The sequence below is a fragment of the Diabrotica virgifera genome, chromosome 1 (assembly GCF_917563875.1).
Source record: "Diabrotica virgifera virgifera chromosome 1, PGI_DIABVI_V3a".
NCBI lineage: Eukaryota > Metazoa > Arthropoda > Insecta > Coleoptera > Chrysomelidae > Diabrotica > Diabrotica virgifera.
Window position 1 is genome coordinate 24,456,748 of NC_065443.1, and position 20,697 is coordinate 24,477,444.

General features: G+C 33.2%; 1 protein-coding gene across 3 annotated transcripts in view; it reads left to right on the forward strand.

Moving 5' to 3' along the window:
• The window catches only part of LOC114324182 (neural-cadherin-like), a 740,245-nt gene that overhangs the window by 325,554 nt on the left and 393,994 nt on the right, over positions 1 to 20,697 (forward strand). For all 3 annotated transcript variants that reach the window (XM_028271940.2, XM_050655305.1, XM_050655301.1), the window contains exon 2: positions 6,349 to 6,492. In XM_028271940.2, coding sequence (XP_028127741.1) covers positions 6,349 to 6,492 — 144 coding nt within the window. The remainder of the gene's footprint in view (positions 1 to 6,348; positions 6,493 to 20,697) is intronic.

Consider the following 20,697-nt stretch of genomic DNA (forward strand, 5'->3'; position numbering starts at 1 on the left):
ATTACCTAGTAGTCTTATTGCTTCCACTTACTGCATCTTTGTCCACCATGCAGTGGCGGCTCGTGACCTCAGTATGCGGGTAGGCTACACATATACTTCGGGTAGGCGACGGGTAGGCGACAAAAAATATCCTACAATTTGTAATACATTTTGAGCCGTCTTGCAATACTAAATGTAATCTATGAGCGCAACAATGTGTAAAAATTGTTTTGGAGCATCTACTTTAATTTTTGATTGTAATCCGTTTAAAGAGCTAGCCATTACACTTGCACCATCGTAAAATTGAGCAATTAATTTATTTTTGTAATCATATGGCTCAAGCACATTTGAAATTAAACTATATAGAGCGTCTGCAGATCTATTCTCGCTAACATCAAAAAACCCTAAAAATCTTTCTGTTACCTGACTAACTTTGTTAACAAAACGGATTGTTAAAGTACACTGTGATTTTTCGGTTATATCAGTAGTATCGTCCTCTAGTATAGAAAAAAATTGACTTTCATTAATTTCTGTTGAAATTTCATTTTTTACGTAATCGGCAAGGCAATCTATTAACACTAGAAAGTCGGAGGGGCCAATTTGGCCCCTGTTGCGATTTGAAGTTATTGTAGTTTTTTATTTGAGGCAATAATAATTTCATATTTTATGACTCTTAATATTTTGATACAAAGACTTATTTAGCACAAAAAAATATTGTTTACTAAATTTATTAAATGGTTTTTCTAACAAATCTACCATAGAAGTCTAAAGGAGCCAAATTGGCCCTGTGTAAGTTATTATCGTTTTCTGGGAAATTCGACGAGCCTTTCTTTCAAATTCCTGTCGGATGGGTAAAATTATAATTATGTATGTTTATTGTAAATGGTTAACCTTATACTGGTACTGATCATCTACGTAATAAAGATAAAATTGTTGGTGAACACAAGTGAACACAAAGATACAATTGTGGGTGTAGAGGACCAAATGACGCGTCTTTTGACTACAAAAGTAACTTCAAAACGATGGCCTATGTACGTGTTTTATTATACTCTTGACTTGGAAGCAATAAATGCATGGATTATTTATAAAGAAATAACTGGAAGTAGACTCAGTTTTTGTAAGTTTATTCTTCGGCTGTGTGAAGAATTATGGGCCTTATACCTTGCCTCCCGAAATCTGGAACTACGCCTAGCAACACCAGGTCTACCAACAACTATCACTGTTACTATCCAAAAACGACAAAAATATCAGTTGAAAATATTTTGTAAAGGAAATCATACTTCCAATCATTGCCGCGGCTGTAACAAGGCAATGTTTGGCAAATATCAAAAACTGCAAACTGTATGGTGTTCCGAAGGTTTTTGATAGGCAGCGAATGTGTTAAACAATAAAAGTAAAAAATAAAATCAGATTATATCGTCTAGAGAGTATATTTAATTTCTTTAAACTGATTTTTAATTGATTAAAGAACGTGGGGCCAAAATGATCCCTTCCGGCTTTCTAGGTAGGTAAGCTAAGTCCGACTTTCTAGTGTTAAATCATTTTGTATTGTTTTTGACAAACCCGTGAACACCCCTTCTATTTTTTAACATGATCCTGGATTTCCTGATCGCGTTTAACTACTAAATTAAAAATTTCTTTAAAATTACCCATGCTGAAAAATTATGGCTCTCATCACGACCGCGAAATACAAGTTCTTGTTTTGCTAACAGAATTGTAACATCAATTTCTTCAACTTCTTCAATCTTTTTCAACTTCTTCATTATATATCTTATTAGATAGAGAAATATGTCCAGCTAAAGCACTGTCAATAGTTTGTTTATTTTTTTCTAACCGTTTTAAACCTAAGCAATTGTTTAAATGTTCTTTCGAAGATTCATGTTTTTTTACACTAGCTGATAAATTTTTCAAATCTGAATATCCCTGACTCACCAAAACATTCTGCTTCAAATTTGAGAGCAACAGACAAGGCCAACAGAAAAGTGAATTTTTAAAATAACTTCCGCTTAGCCATTTATGATTTTCATACCATATTGTTTTAAACGATCTCGAAAATGTTCGATTGTCTTTTGTCTTATCTGTGGATAAAATTGTTAAATTTGGTAAAGGCCGGCCCATTGAAATAATTTCTGATCTTTCTTGATTTTGGCGCCTTGAAAAAGGCGTCTCGATCAAACTGCATATTACATCGTTTAAAATATTCATATTCGATGACTAAAGTTTTTCCACCAATAAAACTAACACACCTACGTTTCAACAACGTCAAATATTACTTATTCTATTTATGTATCAAATAATAATTTACTTTTCGAATAAATTGATAAGTTAACAATTAACCTCGCTTTAAATTTTTAATTATCTATATAATCTAATAACACAATTCGTCAGTTTAACTTTAAATTATCCAAATTGTATTGAAACACAATAAAAATATAATGGACGACTGACAAATAACTATTCACAGATTTATTTGTCTTTAGTGAATTATTACTAAATTAATATAAAATTAAAATGCCCTTCAATAGACCGATCTCAAATTTACCTGTTTATTATTCAGTTTTCATAAACAAATTTAAATTGTCCTACCTAGTTTTATTCAATACTTAACCTACTAATAACGGCCAAAATCAAAAAACAATTATTTAAAACAGTTTCACAAGACACAAGAGAAGCAACTGATAAAATTTTTTAGGTCCGGCTATAAGACTCTGTGCCTATCCGCCCTTTCAAAATCGTGGAATACGGTCGCTAGCAGCAGACCTGCAGCAGGCCTTTAGTTCGCGTAAACAGAGAGAGATCGCACGTCAATTCGGTGTTGGCGTCGTTCTATTTCAGGCTACGTTCCCGAGTGCCTGACCAAGGAGAATATAGAATCTATACAGTACTACTGATACTACAAGGAGCGTACAATAATTATAACTACGGAGAAAATTTTTTGGATATTTTTAAAAATAATTTGGATAATTTTTGCTATTTTATTGTAGGTATTGTGTCAAAATTTATAAATTACAATTTTGAAATAAGTAATTTATATTAATAATTTATATTATTGTACTACATTTGAAGAGGGTAGGCGGCGCCTACCTTGCCTACCTTGACGGGCCGCCCCTGTCACCATGTTACAGACCCATAGGTTATCATTATTCTAATAACCTTTGTGTTTGGGATCAAACTATGGGATAATTTTGGGGCTGAGACCCCAATTATTACCATACATTCTGCGACATCTGCTCAAGGACATATGAGCTTTCTGTGTGGTGTTCAATATGTAAATATTCCATAAAAGCTTCTGATCAAAATATATTCCTGTTCCTTCCAGCACCTGTGGTAATGCTGTCTTTTTTGTGCAGTTAACGATTTTTGTTATTTGAGCATTGGATATCAGTTTCTCTTGTTTATATCAGTTATCAACTATATTTAGGGGTGCTTGTATTCTCTTAAACACTATCTGGACAGGTTTGTTCTTCACAAAGATTTAAATGTCGTCAGCGTATTCTAGACAGTGAAAGGCTTTTGTGGGCAGATTTTTGAGAAGGTCATCTACCAAGGACAGCCTACACCTACTCTTGTTTTAATGGTTGGTTTACCCACAGTGAATATTACTATCCTTTTCCCAAGGGATATCCTTATCTATTCGCATTTTACTGCAGGTTGTTTAACATTATGAAATGTCCCTTGAATATCTATGCCCCTTCAAAAGTCTATATCTTTGTTCTACTCTCTCTAAGATAAGCCTTAGTATTACCTTTTAGCAATTCGTCTCTTATGTGCCTATTCAGAATCATTTGCAGCGTTTTAATAGAAAAGACTATATCCTTATTGGTGCATTAGATCTGATACTTTACCTACCATAGGCAAGTATATGAATTTATCCTTGTGCTATATTTTCAGTACGACCCTCCATGCTAAACTGAGATTCTAGATTAATGATAGCTATCATAAATATCAAAATCATGACGGCGTTTATTACACAATAGCACTGAATAGAGACCACAAAATTACATGATTATCGCATACATATTATGAGTTGAATGAACAGTTCATAAAAATAATGCTTGAATATTACCATACATCATTCATATCTCCTCGACTACATCCTGTTTTGGAGACAACTACATGATTGATAGTGGTATTACTACAAAATCCAGCTACTTCCTGATATGCAAACTGACGCCATCTAACTATTGATTTTAAATGTATTAAACAACTTTATAGCGCCCACCTGAGACAGTGACTAATTTAATTTTGAAAGTTTAGGCTTTAACGATTGCCAAAGGATAAAACCGTCCCCGGGGATTGTACTTCGACGGAATTAGTTAACTGGTTTAACCATCTTTATAATGTTTTTTTAAGTAGGTAACAAGATTCGGTGAAATTTATTCAAAGAATTTTCACGTTAAAGTTATTATTTTTTAAATAAGTATACATATAATATAATGATGAAAGTGTCACTCGAAAAATACGTTTTTTAAACATTATAGTAATATTAAAGGTCAACAAATTTAAGCCTTTCATTCCCGTCTTTTTTAAGGGTCGTTTTTTAAAAAGATAATTGGTAAATTGCGAAAAAGGATCAATATATACATACAATTTAAACAAAAGAAAAAAACTACAAATGTAATACTGTCAAAGAAACGTTGAATTTTTCATGGAGAAAACTACGAGAAAGATTGGATTAGATGTGACATAATAATATGTAAGGAATTGGTACATGAAGCTTGTGCTTGTGCATAGCTGATGTTGATGTTAACTATTATTACTGCGTTAACTGTAAAAACTAAGTGCTTTTGTAATTAATATAAATAATGAATCATTAAAATTTTATTATGTATATCTGGTGTTTTTTCTTATAATAGATAATAAAATTTTATAAAAAAAAATCAGTAAAACCAAATTACAGGACAAACCAAACCAATTTATGCGAGAATCCAAATTACACGTAAAGTTTTTATTTAAATAATTGTTTTAATGTAATTATCACTATTTTGTCCACCCTTTACTTGGGTGTAATATTAATTAGAACATAGAAGTAAAAGATTCAAAAAAATTCATTTTTTTTAAGCGATTTCGATTACATAGCCTTCCCCTATATACCAACTTTTACTAACTCTTTTGAACTATTTTCATATTGACATTGTCCAAATTGGTCTTTTTTTATTCAGTGTTCACGATTGGTACTTCCTCAGCAAGTTGGTACTCGTGACAAAAGTGTATTCAACATTGAAAAATTAAATTAAATTTGCAGGATCATAAAATTACATCAAAACGTAAACAAACTTATTAGTCCTATCTTCAGTGGGGGTACAACTGCCTCCTTTATTCAGATGGACTTAACCAAGTCTTTTTTATGTATTTTGACCAACAGTTGATTCGGATGTCGATAAGAGTGTTATAAACAAAGAACTTGAGGAATTACATAACAGCGATTTTTTGCAAAACAAAACTTTTTTTGCATTTTTCGGGTCATTCTAAGCAAAAATGTTATTACAAGTTTTTTCGTAGGATGCATAGTTTTCGAGATAAACAACGCAGTTAAACTTTCAAAAAAATAAAAAAATTGCAATTTTTTAATCCGAATATCCTTTGATTAGAAAATAAAATAGTAATTCTGCTTACCGCAGTCTTGAAAGTTTAAGTCAAATTCTATCGGTTTTGATTATTTGCATTGCTAAAAATTATTTTTTTTTATTGTTAAACAACGCTATAAACACATAGTGCTTGAGTGATGATTTCAATGCCTTTCTCAATTAAAATCAAACGAGTAGGCGAGCCTACAAACACGCTATTTCTACGTAGCATGCATTTAAAACGCATTCATTGGGCACGGGAAACACTATTTGTTTATAGCTTTGTTTGACAATAAAAAAATTAATTTAATTTTTAGCAATGCAAATAATCAAAACCGGTATAATTTGATTTGAACTTTTAAAGGTGGTAAGCAGAATTGCTATTTTATTTTTCAATCAAAAGTTATTCGGGTTCAAAAATTGCAATTTTTCGATTTTTTGAAAGTTTAACCGCGTTTATCTCGGAAACTATGCATCCTACGAAGAAACTTGGAAGAACTTGTTTTGCTTAGAATAACCCAAAAAATACAAAAAATTGTTTTGTTTTGCGAAAAATCGCTGTTATGTAATTCCTCGAGTTCTTTGTTTATAACAATCTTATCGACATCCAGATAAACTGTTACCCACAAAATTCGTGTTCTACGGGTCAAAATACATAAAAAAACTTGGGTAAGTCCATCTAAATAAGGGAGACCATTGTACCCCCCCTGGCGACAGGACTATATCCTATTTTACATAAATCTCTGCCATCGCTGATTTTGCTATTCGATATTCTGTACTGATCATATTTTTTCTTTTTCAGTGACCAAATTTATTCGCATTGGAATCGCTGATAAGAATGACAATCCTCCTTATTTCGATAAGGCCCTATACGAGGCGGAAGTCGACGAAAATGAGGATATCCAACATACCGTACTTACTGTCACCGCCAAAGATCACGATGAATGTAAGTAGAATTTTTATATTATTTAATTTTGCCTTCGACGTGTCTAGCATCAGCACATACACCAGGTCGGCTTCATATTAAAACAGAACCGGATTAATACGGGCTGACGAGGATTTTACAATAACTGTGAATTTTTTTAAATTTAACATTATTTGTTATTTATAATGAAACACTAATTAGATATCTTCTTCTTTATGTGCCGTCTTCTACCGAAGGTTGGCGACCATCAAACGATAGGTTTCTCTGTTTTGTGCCGCATGTATTATGTTCGCAGCTTCTGGTATTTGAAACCATTCTCTCAATTTTCTCAGTCAGGATTTCATCTTCCTGCCCAAACCTCTTCTACCTTCAATCTTGCCTTCGACGATAAGCTGTAGCAGACTGTACTTATCATTACGGAACACATGGCCCAGGTATGACGCTTTCCTCCTTTTAACAGTTGTTAACAATTCCAACTCTTTACCCATTCGTCTCAATACCTCTGTGTTGGTCACTCTGTCTGTCCAAGGAATTCTCAGTATGCGTCGATACAGCCACATTTCTAGAGCCGCTAACTTCTTTATAGTTGCTGCTGTTAACGTCCACCCTTCTACTCCGTAAAGTAGCGTAGAGAGTACATAGCATTTTGTGGCGCGCCATCGGAGGTTAACGCTTAGGTTGCGGTTGCTTAAGAGCTTTCTCATTTTTATGAATTTGGATCTTGCTATTTCAATTCGGATCCTAATCTCTACGTCTGGGTCCCACTTATCATTTACTGTATATCCCAGATATTTAAATCGGTGTACTCTTTCAATACGTTCGGCTTCAATATTCAGGTCGATATGTTGAATGTTCTTTTTACTGATCACCATAAATTTAGTTTTCTTTCTATTGATCTTCAGTCCAAATTGGTTGCCAGTTGTATTTACTCTATTTAGCATCATCTGTAAATCTTCGATGTTATCGGCTAGTATAACAGTATCATCTGCATATCGAAAATTACTTATTGGTACGCCATTAATCTTGATGCCCTCATTGTACTCTTCTAGTGCCTCTAGAAATATTTGTTCCGTGTACACGTTGAAAAGCAGTGGCGAAAGAATACAGCCCTGTCTAACCCCTCTAGAAATGGTTATGTTTTCACTCACCATATGTCCATTCTTTATGTGGGCTGTTTGATTCCAATATAGATTTTTTATAATCTGGATGTCCTTAGTGTCAAGTCCTGAAAGATGTAATAGTTCTATGAGTTTGTCATGTTTGATAGTATCAAATGCTTTCTCATAGTCGATAAAACAGGCGTAAACATCTTTCTGTTGATCCAGGCATTTTTGAATCAAGACTTGTATTGCAAATAGGGGCTCTCGAGTTCCAAAACCGCATCTAAAACCGAACTGTGTTTTACTTATGCTGTGTTCTAATTTTGCTCGTATTCTGGAATGGATAATACGCAAGAATACTTTAAGGGTATGACTCATTAAACTTATAAGGCGATATTCGCTACACGTCTTAGAATTGGATTTCTTGGGAAGGGGCACAAATGTAGATTTCAGCCAGTCCGATGGAATTTGACCAGTAGGTATCGTATATCTTATTGAACAGTTTCAATACTACATTCATGTTGTTCTCGTTAAAAACTTTTAAAAATTCGGCTGGTATTTCATCGCATCCTGTTGCTTTCCCATCTTTCGTTTAATCTATAGCTTTTATCACCTCACTTTTCAATATTTTTGGTCCATTCAGATCAAGAGAGTTCGTAGAAATATGACGATAATCCGTAAACAAATCTTTTATGTAAATTGCCCAAGTCTGTAACTGTTCTTCTTTATCTACAATAAGTTTGTTGTTCTCGTCTATTAACTTACCAAACTGTTTTTTCTTGTAAGTATAAGAAAACTCCTTAATTTTTTTATGCATGTTAAAACTATCGTGTCTTCGTTCTAGCTCTTCTATCTCTTGACATTTTTCTTGTAACCATTTCTCTTTGGATTCTTTTATCTTTCTGCTGACAGTTCTATCCAGTTCTTTATATTGTTCGGGATTATTCTTATTTTCCCTCCTTCTGTCCATGAGGTGTAATATTTCATCTGTCATCCATTCGTTCTTCTTCTTCCGCTCGTAGTCACCAATTACTTCTTTCGCACCGTTGCATATAGCGTCCCTTAAGTTGATCCAGTCTCTTTCAATATCATCCGTATTTGTTGTTAAAGCAACATTACTATTAATGCTATTTGTAAGCTTGACTTTTATCTCGGGATTTCTAAGTTGATCCATATCTAATCTTTTGTTATTCTGTTTCTGGATTAAGGTTTTTAGTCTGACTCGTAATTGGGCTACAAGAGGATTATGGTCAGAGTTTATATCAGCTCCAGGATATGTTTTGGCTGATATTATTGCGTTACGGAATCGTTTGTTGATTGTTATAAAGTCTATCTGATTTCTAACGATGTACCCAGACTTGTCCTGTGGTGACCTCCAAGTGTACAATCTTCTTAATGGTAACTTAAACCAAGTATTAGTGATAATTAAGTTTTTCTCCTGGCAAAACTGTATTAGTCGATCACCTCGTTCATTTCTTGTTCCCAACCCATACTTGCCAACTACATCACTGACTTCGCCTTTTCCTATTTTGGAGTTAAAATCTCCCATTACCATGGTTATGTCTTGTTTCTTTAGGTTTTTTATGATTTCGTCTAATTGTTCGTAAAACTCTTCAATTTCTTCATCAGTACTCTCAGATGTGGGAGCATAAACCTGAATTATATTTATGTCTAGAGGGTGCGCACTTATCTGGATCAACATGTAGCGTTCTGAATATGGAATAAAATTTTTTATATGTTTTCTGATTTTATTATTTACTAGAACCGCTACTCCATGCCTATGGTTGACATCTTCTTCTCTGCTGCCTGAAAAAAATATTGTTGCATCCTCCTTCTCGCACTTACCATTACCTGGCCATCTTATTTCACTCATCCCCGGAATATCAATTTTGAGCCTCTTAGAATATCAAATTAGATATCAAGTATTAATATGATTTTTGTCATCTTCACTATCACGATCATAATAATTAAGAATGACATTCTCGCTTAAAGACAGCTGGCTATACGCTCTGAGCTTCGCTGGTGTCGCTCCTAGCGGACTACTAATTCAACTTTCACCGGTAATTTTTAAATTTATTATTTAATTGTTATCGCTTCATATTTACAACGCAAAAAAGTAACTAAATTGTAATCGATTTTTTTTCAGATTTTGCTAATCATTTTTTTTTGATATACTGAATTTTTACAATCTACTCTAAACACAAAGTAATAAGTAAATAGTCTGAATGTAAATTAACGTGAATTAGGTACCATCCAGTGACGGTTCTCTAAGTATTATTCTTTATTGTGGTAGGTCTTCTGGCCATATTCTCTTTAGTCTTCTTTCAGCAAGTAGTTGGTGAATAAATTATTTATCAAGTCGTTGGTGTGGTCAGTGGTGCGATTTTGATATTTTATTGAACGATTTTTTATTAAGTCTTTGATTAGTGGGATGTCCAGATCATTGTGGAGTGTCTGATTGGATACATACCATGGAGCTTTACTTATCATATGGAGAATTTTGGATTGGAATGTTTGAAGTATCTTCGTATTTGAAGGTTTACTGCAGCCCCATAGTTCTATTCCGTAAGACCAAACTGGTATAAGTATAGCTTTGTACAGAAGCAGTTTATTTTCAAGAGATAACTGAGACTTCTTGTTAAATAGCCAGTTCATATTTTTTAGTTTAAGATTTAATTGTTTACGTTTAATTTTAATGTGCGTTTTCCATATGAGTTTTTCATCCAGATGCAATCCCAAGTATTTGACAACTGGCTTGATGGGAATCGGAGTATTATTTATAGAAACTTGAGGACATGTAAATTTTCTGGTCGTAAAAGTAATCTGTACTGATTTGCTGGCATTAACATTTATTTTCCATCGCTTGAGCCAGTTTTGTAATTGGTCTAAATGATTTTGAACTTTTTGTGATGCTACATTAGGGTCGACATCCACTGCTAAGATTCCCGTATCATCGGCAAAAGTAGCTAATAAGGTATCATTTCTGGTTGGAACGTCGGCTGTAAATATCAGATAGAGAAATGGGCCGAGAACGCTACCCTGTGGTACGCCAGATTGGATGATGTGGTAATTTGAGAAGTTGTCTTCAATTTTGACTTGGAAATATCGGTCAGTCAGATACGATTTTAGAATAAAGTATAGTTGGTCTGTCATGTGTAATTTTAGTTTATAGAGGAGACCTTGATGCCATACCCTATCAAATGCCTGTTGTATATCGAGAAACACTCCAGCGCAAAACTTTTTTTCTTCAAGAGTTGTTTTAATTATATTTGCTATTCTGTGGCATTGTTGTATGGTTGAGTGTTCACGTCTAAATCCGAATTGGTATTGTGGTATAATTTCGTTTATGGGGACAACTTGCTCGATTTTATGTAATAGTAGCCGTTCTAATACTTTCGACATTATTGGGAGTAGGCTTATCGGGAGATATGAATTTGCTTGTGTTGCGGGTTTACCAGGTTTCGGAATCATAGTAACTTGAGCTAATTTCCATTGTATTGGAAAATAGCGAAGACGTAGTATGCTGTTGTATATTACTGTTAATAACACCACTGCTTTTCTCGGTAGCTTCTGAAGTAATTCTCCTGTTATGATAATTCTGAAGTAATTCTCCTGCTAATCATTTTGACGTTCTATTGATAAAATATGAATTTTTTACTTCGGATACTTTCACAATTATCGTGTAGATGGCGCTATGATTAGTAGATTAATTTATAATTATATATTATGGAACATTAAAAAAACTTAAATTCGGTATTTAAAACGTAAGTATATTTAAGGTAAAAATATATACCACAGCTTTGACCAACTAATATTTTTTATAATTAATGTTTTTAATTTTAATTTTAAATTAATCACTTTGACATTTATGTCAAATTTCCGGTAAAGGTTTACAGACTTGTCACTACTGGCGCTCGCGAATTTGTAAATATCCCCTCTACGTACGAACTCACAGCGTATATGCTCCTTTTAGGCCCGGTTGTTCAGTTGGATATTATCTTCAGATTAAAAATAATCTTCAATTAAACGTAATATTTAACACTTAACCAAGTGTTAACCAGAGATTATCTTAATCGCCCAAAAACGAAGGATTAACGGTGTTAACTAGAGATTTGTAACCTTATTTTCTGGTTTTAAATTAAATATTGTCAAGAAAATTCCAGATTAAAACAACCATAGTTATTGCCCTTATTGCACTATAATTATATTCTGTTGTTATTGCTACTTTTAAATCGTAGATAAGATTTAAAATAACCTATTATAATTTCGTGTCTACATATAATAATTATGGCTATTGCTATCTAATAATGGTGTCTTTGATTTTGAAGATGGAGATATCACAGATGACGAAGAGTTCTTAGCTGTTGTTAATATAATGTTTTCCTCTACGTTTTTCAGAGTTTCAGTGTGTTCAGATAAGGAGTTTTTGAATAGATTCCGTTTACCAAAGGAAACAGTTTTTATGATTGTTGATCGTATAAGAGACAGGGTAACTCATCCTATAAATAGGTATATAAGCTTTTTATAATAGTTCATTAAAAATATAATGTTACCGTCCAAACCCGATTTCAGGACAAACTAGTTTGGCCTATTGGGCTATTATTTTCCAGTTTTTCATTTTCTCGGAATTTGTAACATTTGCATCATTTTCTTATTCTCGAGAATATGTTTATATTTTTTAACAAAAGATATTAATATTTCTTCTCCATCAGCCGTAAAGCTCGCAGATCTCTTTCTTTTATTATTTTATTCCATTTTTTGAAATTTAAATTTCAAACACGAAAATAATCACTGACATGCGGGCGTCACTGCGTCAAAAGTCATGAACACCGTCGTTTATACCACAGAACACATTTTTCGGTACAATTTTCATGATAAAATTTGTTCCAAGCTGTTAATTAATAACTGGCAACATTGTCACTGCTTTAGTATTTGAGTTTAATAAATCCGAAAGTTAACCTGCATTGAACAACTTGATTAGAAATAATCTTCGAATTAAATTTATTCATGGTTTACTTAATCCATGAGTTAACTATTGATTGAATAACTGGCCCTAAAAGTATTCCAATTGCCTGTATTATGTGCTTGCCACATCTAGCATACTCCAGTTTCCTAGAGGAGCATGTGGAAGTCAAACTGTCATCTGATTCACAGTTTTCTATTTCACAGATTCTATAATGTTCTGTATTTTTCGTCTTTATTCCATCATTTCGTTCAGACTTACTCGTTCTGAATATATACAGATGCCCCAAAATAAAGTATACCGAAAATGAAATATATAATTGAACAATTAAATAATTTATAATTTATGTCTCTAGAGTGCTAACATTACTTGTAAGTAGAGATTATGTGTTAAGTATGTCTTCCTTGGATTACAATACATTTTTCATATCGCTCTTGAAGATTGTTAATCATTGCCTTACAAACATCACTTGAAAATTTCATTTATAACTCGACGAATGTTATCTTTCAATGTGTTAAGATCATGCGGAATTGGATCCCTGTAAATATTTTCTTTAAGAATCCCCCACAAATACGCATCAGGTGGTGAAAGATCGGGTGAATTAGATGGATAAGGGTAATCACTTGCTCTTGATATAAGACGCCCTGGGAAGTAGCGTCGTAGCAAAGCTAAAGTTTCTACCGCAGTATGCGCTGTGGCCCCGTCTTGTTGAAACCACTGTGAGCGGAATGGTAAATTTCTAGCACGGCAAAACCGGCGAAGATATTGGTAAAAAGGTGTTACAATGAGTTCTTTGTATCGCTGCTGATTAACAGTTACACGTCTTCCATTTTTCTTTAAAAAATATGGACCAATTATTCCATGACTTGATATGGCGCACCACACTGTCGCTTTTTCACTATAATGAGGTCTCTCAATAAACTCTTGTGGCTTTCCAAATCCCAAAAATCGTGTTGTTTGTTTATTAATGTATCCACTCAATGTTATATGGCTTTCACTTGAGAACCAAATATTCATGAGAAAGCTTTCGTTATCGTAAACCAAACTCAATGTTCTCCCGCAGTATTCAACTCTTTCGCATTTATCAGCCACCCTTAGTTTATTAACCACTTGAATGCGATAAGAAAAAGCTCCCAACTCCTTTGCAGCTCAGTGAACAGTCGACTTACTTAAAGCAAGCTCTTTTGAAATTCGCCGTTGACTTTTCTCAGGAGAAGCCAAGATTTTATCAAGAATTCTTCCCTTAGAGTTGTTGTCCCTAGAGGTTGTCCACCTTCCAGATCTTCCTTTTTGTTGGATAAGTATGGAACCAGTACGTCTAAATTTCATCACAAGCAGCAATATGCAGCGCTTTGTAGGAGATCGTTTGTTGAAACGTTATTCAAACCTAGTGGAAACAAATTTTAAACTAAGCCCATCATTTCACCCTACTCCGTATGAGCGAAAATAGGTCTCAACAATAGATGATTTTTCTTGAGCACCCTAAACCATCATCAATATAGTTGTTACACCACTTTTGTGAGCAGACGTCAAACATTGTTTTGACTTATACAAAATTCGCGATGAAAAACAAAGTATCTGACCTCTGGTGGAATAAATTTGAACCACTATAAGTGGTATAAACAAACCAGAAAATTGTTGATTTGAATGGAATTTGGTCACTTTTTAAAAATTTTTAGTAAATTTCAGCATTATCAGCACATTAAAATATTTTAAATCAAACCAGTATTGTTCTATTCCTTAATTGAATGTTTGTTTATACCATTTATATCGGCCATTTTCCTGCATTCGACCTGCCCTCTATATTCCGTTTCAATCGCGAATACTTCAATCTCTCTATGACAACTGTGATCAATAGCTTTCAGTTCGGTATACTTTATTTTGGGGCATATTGTATTTGTCTTTGATGTAAGATGTAATGAACAACGTGTTTCTAAGGCAAGCCGCACACCAAAGGAACATGAAACGAAAAACATGAAACATGAAACGTGAAACATGTTTTATGAAAATAAAACACTGCTAAACAAATCTCAAAGTCCGCCTACCAATGAAACGAGTGTGATTTTCGGAGAGTTTCATAAATGGCCGGACGTATATTTGTTTAGCAGTGTTTTATTTCCATGAAACGTAATTTACGTTTTATGTTTCTTTGATGTGCGGCCTGGCCTGCCTAAGGATTTTTCCATCGAAGTCTTTATTTGGTCTGCCCTGGATTGCAAAGCTCGATTGCAAAATTTATTTTGCAAAATATATTCAACCGATCTTAATTAAATTTACGGTGTGGTCTTATTATATCATATAGTTTTTCTGGGTGAAATATGAAGGTCCTATCTTTAGCATAAATGGTTGAAAAACGTAAAATGCGGATACTTGTTTTCGTATGGTTTTTTCGCAATTATTGCTATTTTGCCACAAGGATGATAATTTTTAAAATTATAGACTAATCCTATGTTGTAGAAAATTTAATTACGCAACTTTTACGTAAGTGCGACTTTGCTCGGAAATGAATAGTTTTAAAGTTATAATCAAAAAACGGAGAAAAAAATCGAATTTTTCCTTAATTTTTTGACATTTTGATTATTTAAACAATGTTCCGGGCCTATTTGAGTGGGAGGATAACTCAAATATTATTACATGAGTTATTTTCAAGCAATTTCTGCAAAAAAAATATGAGTCACCTCTCAACATCCAAATGTACCAATATTTTTACAGATGCGCTCGATGCGTCTATCTCTAGTTCTGCTCGGAAAATCATTATTTCAGTATTGCTTCTTTAGTTGCATATTTGTTACATTCTGGGACTGATCCATCCTTTGAAGTATCTTTGTATAAATCTGAGCAGCATTTTTTTTCGGGTTTCTACAATGTTTTCTATATCGGTTTTTATTTCTCTATTATAAACTTGAATGGCTTGAAGTTGTGGCGTTAACTTACAGGCCAAACATTTACTGCAGTATTTTAGATAGTTCATGATTTTCATTTATGTCCATTAGTTGCCAAATTTTGTGGTATTTTTTGTGGATGTTTTGTTCTTCTGGACGCGTTATGCACTCTTGTTGCACTAAACGTATCCAACTGTATGTCCTCTTAAAAAATGGTCAAACTATTTTATTGAAAAAAACGAGACGTGTCTCAACTAACAGAACATCCATATTTTGATACACACACCTATGCAAGTCAAGGATATCCGCCATTTTTCTTGCAGGGTGAAGCTTTTCCAGAAGCTTCTCATTAAATTTTATTTCAGAAACGTATGCAGTATTAATTGCTAAGTTACAACTAGAAAATATGCATACAGATAGATTTTTCTTCTTGTTCGTATCCCATGGCTTGGCCGCATATTAGTGGTTGTCTGTATTCTTCAAACTATTTGTAGAGTGCCGTTTTTGGCTCTTTTGGATGTTGTGGCTACGTGTTACGCTAGTCTCCAAAGTATCTCAGTCACGAATCTTGTACCTTGGGGATCTGTATCTATCCTTGTAACATTAATTTTACCTATGTTCTTAAAATTGCTCCATTCGAGGTATCTGAAGTCCATGGCACTCATAAGAGTTTCCGTAGAATACACTTTTGGATTACTTTGATAACATAGTTTCTTGGTATTGGACAAGGCGACAGTGAATAATGTTTGTAGGTAAAATTCAGACAGATCGATTCGGTTTTTTGGGTTATTTTTTATTAGTAGATATATAAGATTTTCTGAAATCAAGTATAAATGTCCTAACTGATTATTTAATAGCTACCCTTCTTTTAATTTGAAAACGTACTTTTAATACATGTATTGATAACTGGTGAAACATCAGATTCTAAGAGCAAGAGAGTAATGTATGTTTAATCGTTAAGATTAATGTATTATACACATTTACAAGGTTGTTTTCAAACCAGAACTCGCAACAACTAAAAGCTTCTATTAATAATCGTAGTTTGTATAGATTAAAAGGGCTGTGATAAATTTCAGTAGGAATAGAATAGTGATTTACGACGGTATAGATAGTTAATATGTATATACAGAGTTATGTAAAGCTCTGATCCTAAGCATTTTGTGTAGGATCCCTACACATAAATAATGTTGTAGAATTTTAGTTTTGAAAAAAACCATTGTTTTGATTAAGTTTCGACAAGGTCGCACTTGCCATTGTCAACTCAGGCAGTAACGCTTCTTGCTAGTGCTTGAAATAAACTGATTCTCACGGTTACTTAAATAGTTGATCTTGACGCACAGTTCGATGTTCTTTCGTCTAACATGGATCCTTCTATCGGTCTGGCCGATGTAAGATTTTCCACAATCCCCACATGAAATTTTGTAATAATTCTTCTTTGAGCATTCTAGGCCTTCATCTGCCAATCATTCATATCTTGTAATCTTTGCTTGGGTATTGTTTACTGAATCTAATTGTGCAGGATGTTGATGCGAATCAGCATGTAGATACGCTAGTGTGGATTTTCGGTATACCTACTGTATATCCTAAGTGTATGTGCTCCTTCTTTATTATTATCTCATTAAAACTGGTATTTGTTCATTTCTTCCAGTTCTCGTTTACCATTTTTGGACTTTTTTATTTTGGTCACCATCTAAAGGCGGATCCACATTAATAAAAATTTGTGTATGTGTTGTATTTTAAACTACAGAAGAAATATTTTGGGCGCAAATTCAAATGTGTGGTTTTACGACGTAAATATTTAGTTCGTGTGTTGTACCGCCGAATCTACTGAGCAGTAAGTGAATAATCAAGTCTACACTAACATTACTGTGCGGCTCAAATTTCTTTGAAGTCGACTGAAAAACCGACAGTACGACGGATAGAGTGCGTTGTTCGTCACGAAAATATGTTTACGTTTTTCTATGCAGCGCATAGAAAACTGTAACTGCTGATGTAGCAGTCCACATCAACAAAAAGTTCAGCGCACACGAGCAAATTTGCATCAAATACAACGTACCTACAACATAAATTTTTATTGAAGTGGATGCGCCGAAATAAAACTGTTATATTGAATCGCTAAAAAATGGTGAACGGGCAGGTTTTTGTTAGGATTTACCACCAAATAATACATAAATATGTACCACCAAATATTCGTCTAACGATTCTCCTTTCAAAAACTTGTTAATTGCTTTCATCTGCATTATGTCAGCAGTGGGTAAAGTAGTTGTAGTTTAAATACAACGTACCTACAACATAAATTTTTATTGAAGTGGATGCGCCGAAATAAAACTGTTATATTGAATCGCTAAAAAATGGTGAACGGGCAGGTTTTTGTTAGGATTTACCACCAAATAATACATAAATATGTACCAAATATTCGTCTAACGATTCTCCTTTCAAAAACTTGTAAATTGCTTTCATCTGCATTATGTCAGCAGTGGGTAAAGTAGTTGTAGTTGACAGCATACATTTTCAACATTTCCTTACCGTGAAATTATAGAACAATAACTTTTTTTACAAAGAAAATAGCAGATGGCATGAATTAAATGAATGAAATTTATTTATTAACTAAATGAAATTTAATTGAACTATGAACTCCACTTAAAATAGACTAAGATATATGATTATATACTAAATAGACTAAGAATATAAAAAAACTTTGCCGCTGGTGTTATATGTAATAGCTATTTGTATAACAAGGGAGGAAAGTGCTACTTTTCCTCCCGAGAATGAAGTTTACTGCCCGACGCGTAGCGGAGGGCAGTAATCATTCAAGGGAGGAAAAGGCACTTTACTCCCATGTTATACATATGGTTTTTCCACCTTCCTCAAATAACAAGTCATTTTTTTATTTTTACTTAATTTATTTATGTAACTAACCAACAAAATTTATTAGAACTAAAACTAGCAAGTAGGTACAATATAACTGTCAACTGTCAAATATAAGTCAAATTATTAATGTAAACATTGTTAAATCAAAATAACAATTTACTGTTTTTTACCATTCTGCAAAATAATTCTGTTTTATAAATAAACGTTAAATGTATAGATACTTACGTAATAGAAAATAGATATTGTACAGGGCGTCAATAAGTTATATTTCATGAATGACGTCACTTTTACTTTTCCTCCCTAGGGAGGAAAAATATTTTCCTCCCTAGGGAGGAAAAGTACAACTTTGCTCCCTACAATCAGGTCCGGAAAAGTATACTTTCGGTAGAGGTAGGTGGAAAATATGTAATTTATGTCTCTGGTTAAGCTACGGGGTTTGAATACGGGTTACACGAAGACTAACTAAGAATAGATTAAATAACTAAAATGAATAAAAATTAAAATTGAATAACACAGAGTAAAGCGAATATTAATTCTATATAAAAGTTAAGGGCCAACTATTTTTAGAACAAAAATAGTAAAACAAAACAAAAAGTATTTTTTGCTCATTTTCTCATTTTTGTATTGCTCTTTTATTTAAACGACGATATTTTCTGAATGATTTAAAAAACTTATTCTTAAACTTCGATATATTTCACAGCTATTCTAATATTATACATTTAGTAACTAAATCGAAAAAGTAAGGGAGATAAAAATGTTTGGTAATTGGGAAAAGTATCGGATTAATGATGCTACGTACAACAAAGGCCTTTGTGTTAACAAGAAAAAATCTGTTCCCAAATTAAAACTTAATCCTCAAAGGGTTAAGCTTTATCTTAAAAAGTACACTGTTGAGCCTTTCCTGAAAAATTATTTCGCTGTTTTAGAAACCTGCAATTTTACAGAAGAATATCTTATTCTTTTGTTCTGACAAACAAAGCAAATAATGTAAATAGCTAGAATTGTCTAGAATGTGATTTTAAAACTTGGAGCAAGTAGTAGTCAACTTTCGTGTAATCTAAGTTTTGACATAATGAACTTCTAAAGTAAGTTTTGAAATGGATATTATATCTAGTTTAGTACATGTAACTTTACTTTTAAAAACTACACACTAGTTCAAAGTAGAATGTTTTGACATTATTTAAATTGAAAATAGACTGCTGCTACATAATTTTACTTCGTTGCTTAGGTAAAGGGGTTGCTAGGTTTCTAGGTAGAAGTCGTTGTTAGGCAATTTAATTATCTTTTTTTTAAGTTGGCTTCGTCTGAGTCTGTTCATTTATTATAAATTTATACTTGGTCGTTTAGAGTTAAAAGGGGAAGTGAGTAATCTGAGCGCATGCCAATAAACGCCCACAAGGCAGAGTTCTTTAGCCGGTACTATAAATTTTGTATATCATGCCATTATATAAAATCAGATACATTTGTTGACACAGTAGTTTCAACAATAGGGGAACTATGGAACAGTAAGTGGCAATCAACTACAACATCCTTCCTAAAACATGACTACCCTTTGTTATTTATAAACAACAACAAAACAGCACAATAGAATCACTCACAAGAAGGAATTTAAAGATGACAATAATATAGTAAGTAAAGGTGTAGTTACCGTATCTTATCTCAATAATCAAATAATTCTAAAATCGTTTTAAATAAGACGAAATACCTAATTACTATATTATTTATAAAGAATGTTAAATCGATCGATGTGTACCACGAATCTGGGATACGCGCATTCTGGTGACACAGTGAATTCCGCTGAGCAACCGGTAAACATAATATTATATCATACATACAAAGTTGACATAAAAATGAAAGTGAAAATGTAAACCAACACATATCAACCTAATAAATATACACACGCCGAATAACAGGGGAATTATTAGTCAGACTGCGAGAGATTACCGTTTGGGGTTAGGATAGGAAATTAGTACAACTATTATGTCCAAAACGAAACTTAATAACAGACAGAGCAGGTAAAAAGGTGTGAACTGTCTTTATATATAAAATTCCCTGCGGATGCAACAAGCTTTATATGGGAGAAACCTTAAGGCAACTAAGTGTCAGGATAAATGAGCATAAAATGTACATTAAAAACAGAGATTTCGACAAATTACAGATATAAAAACATATCTGGTACAGTGAATACAGTGTACAATAAAAAGGCGCATTAATAATTATTATGAAAGAAAGAAACATGAAAAAGAGAAAAATTAAAGAAGCAGCTCTCATCCTACTTAATGAAGAAATTTGCAACATATCCATCAACCTAATGTAGCTAGACTCTGGTTGCCAATACTTAAGGAAGACGTCAGCAACAAGAATATACCAACATTAACGACTTAATCAAAAGGCTGCCTTTCGTGTGCAC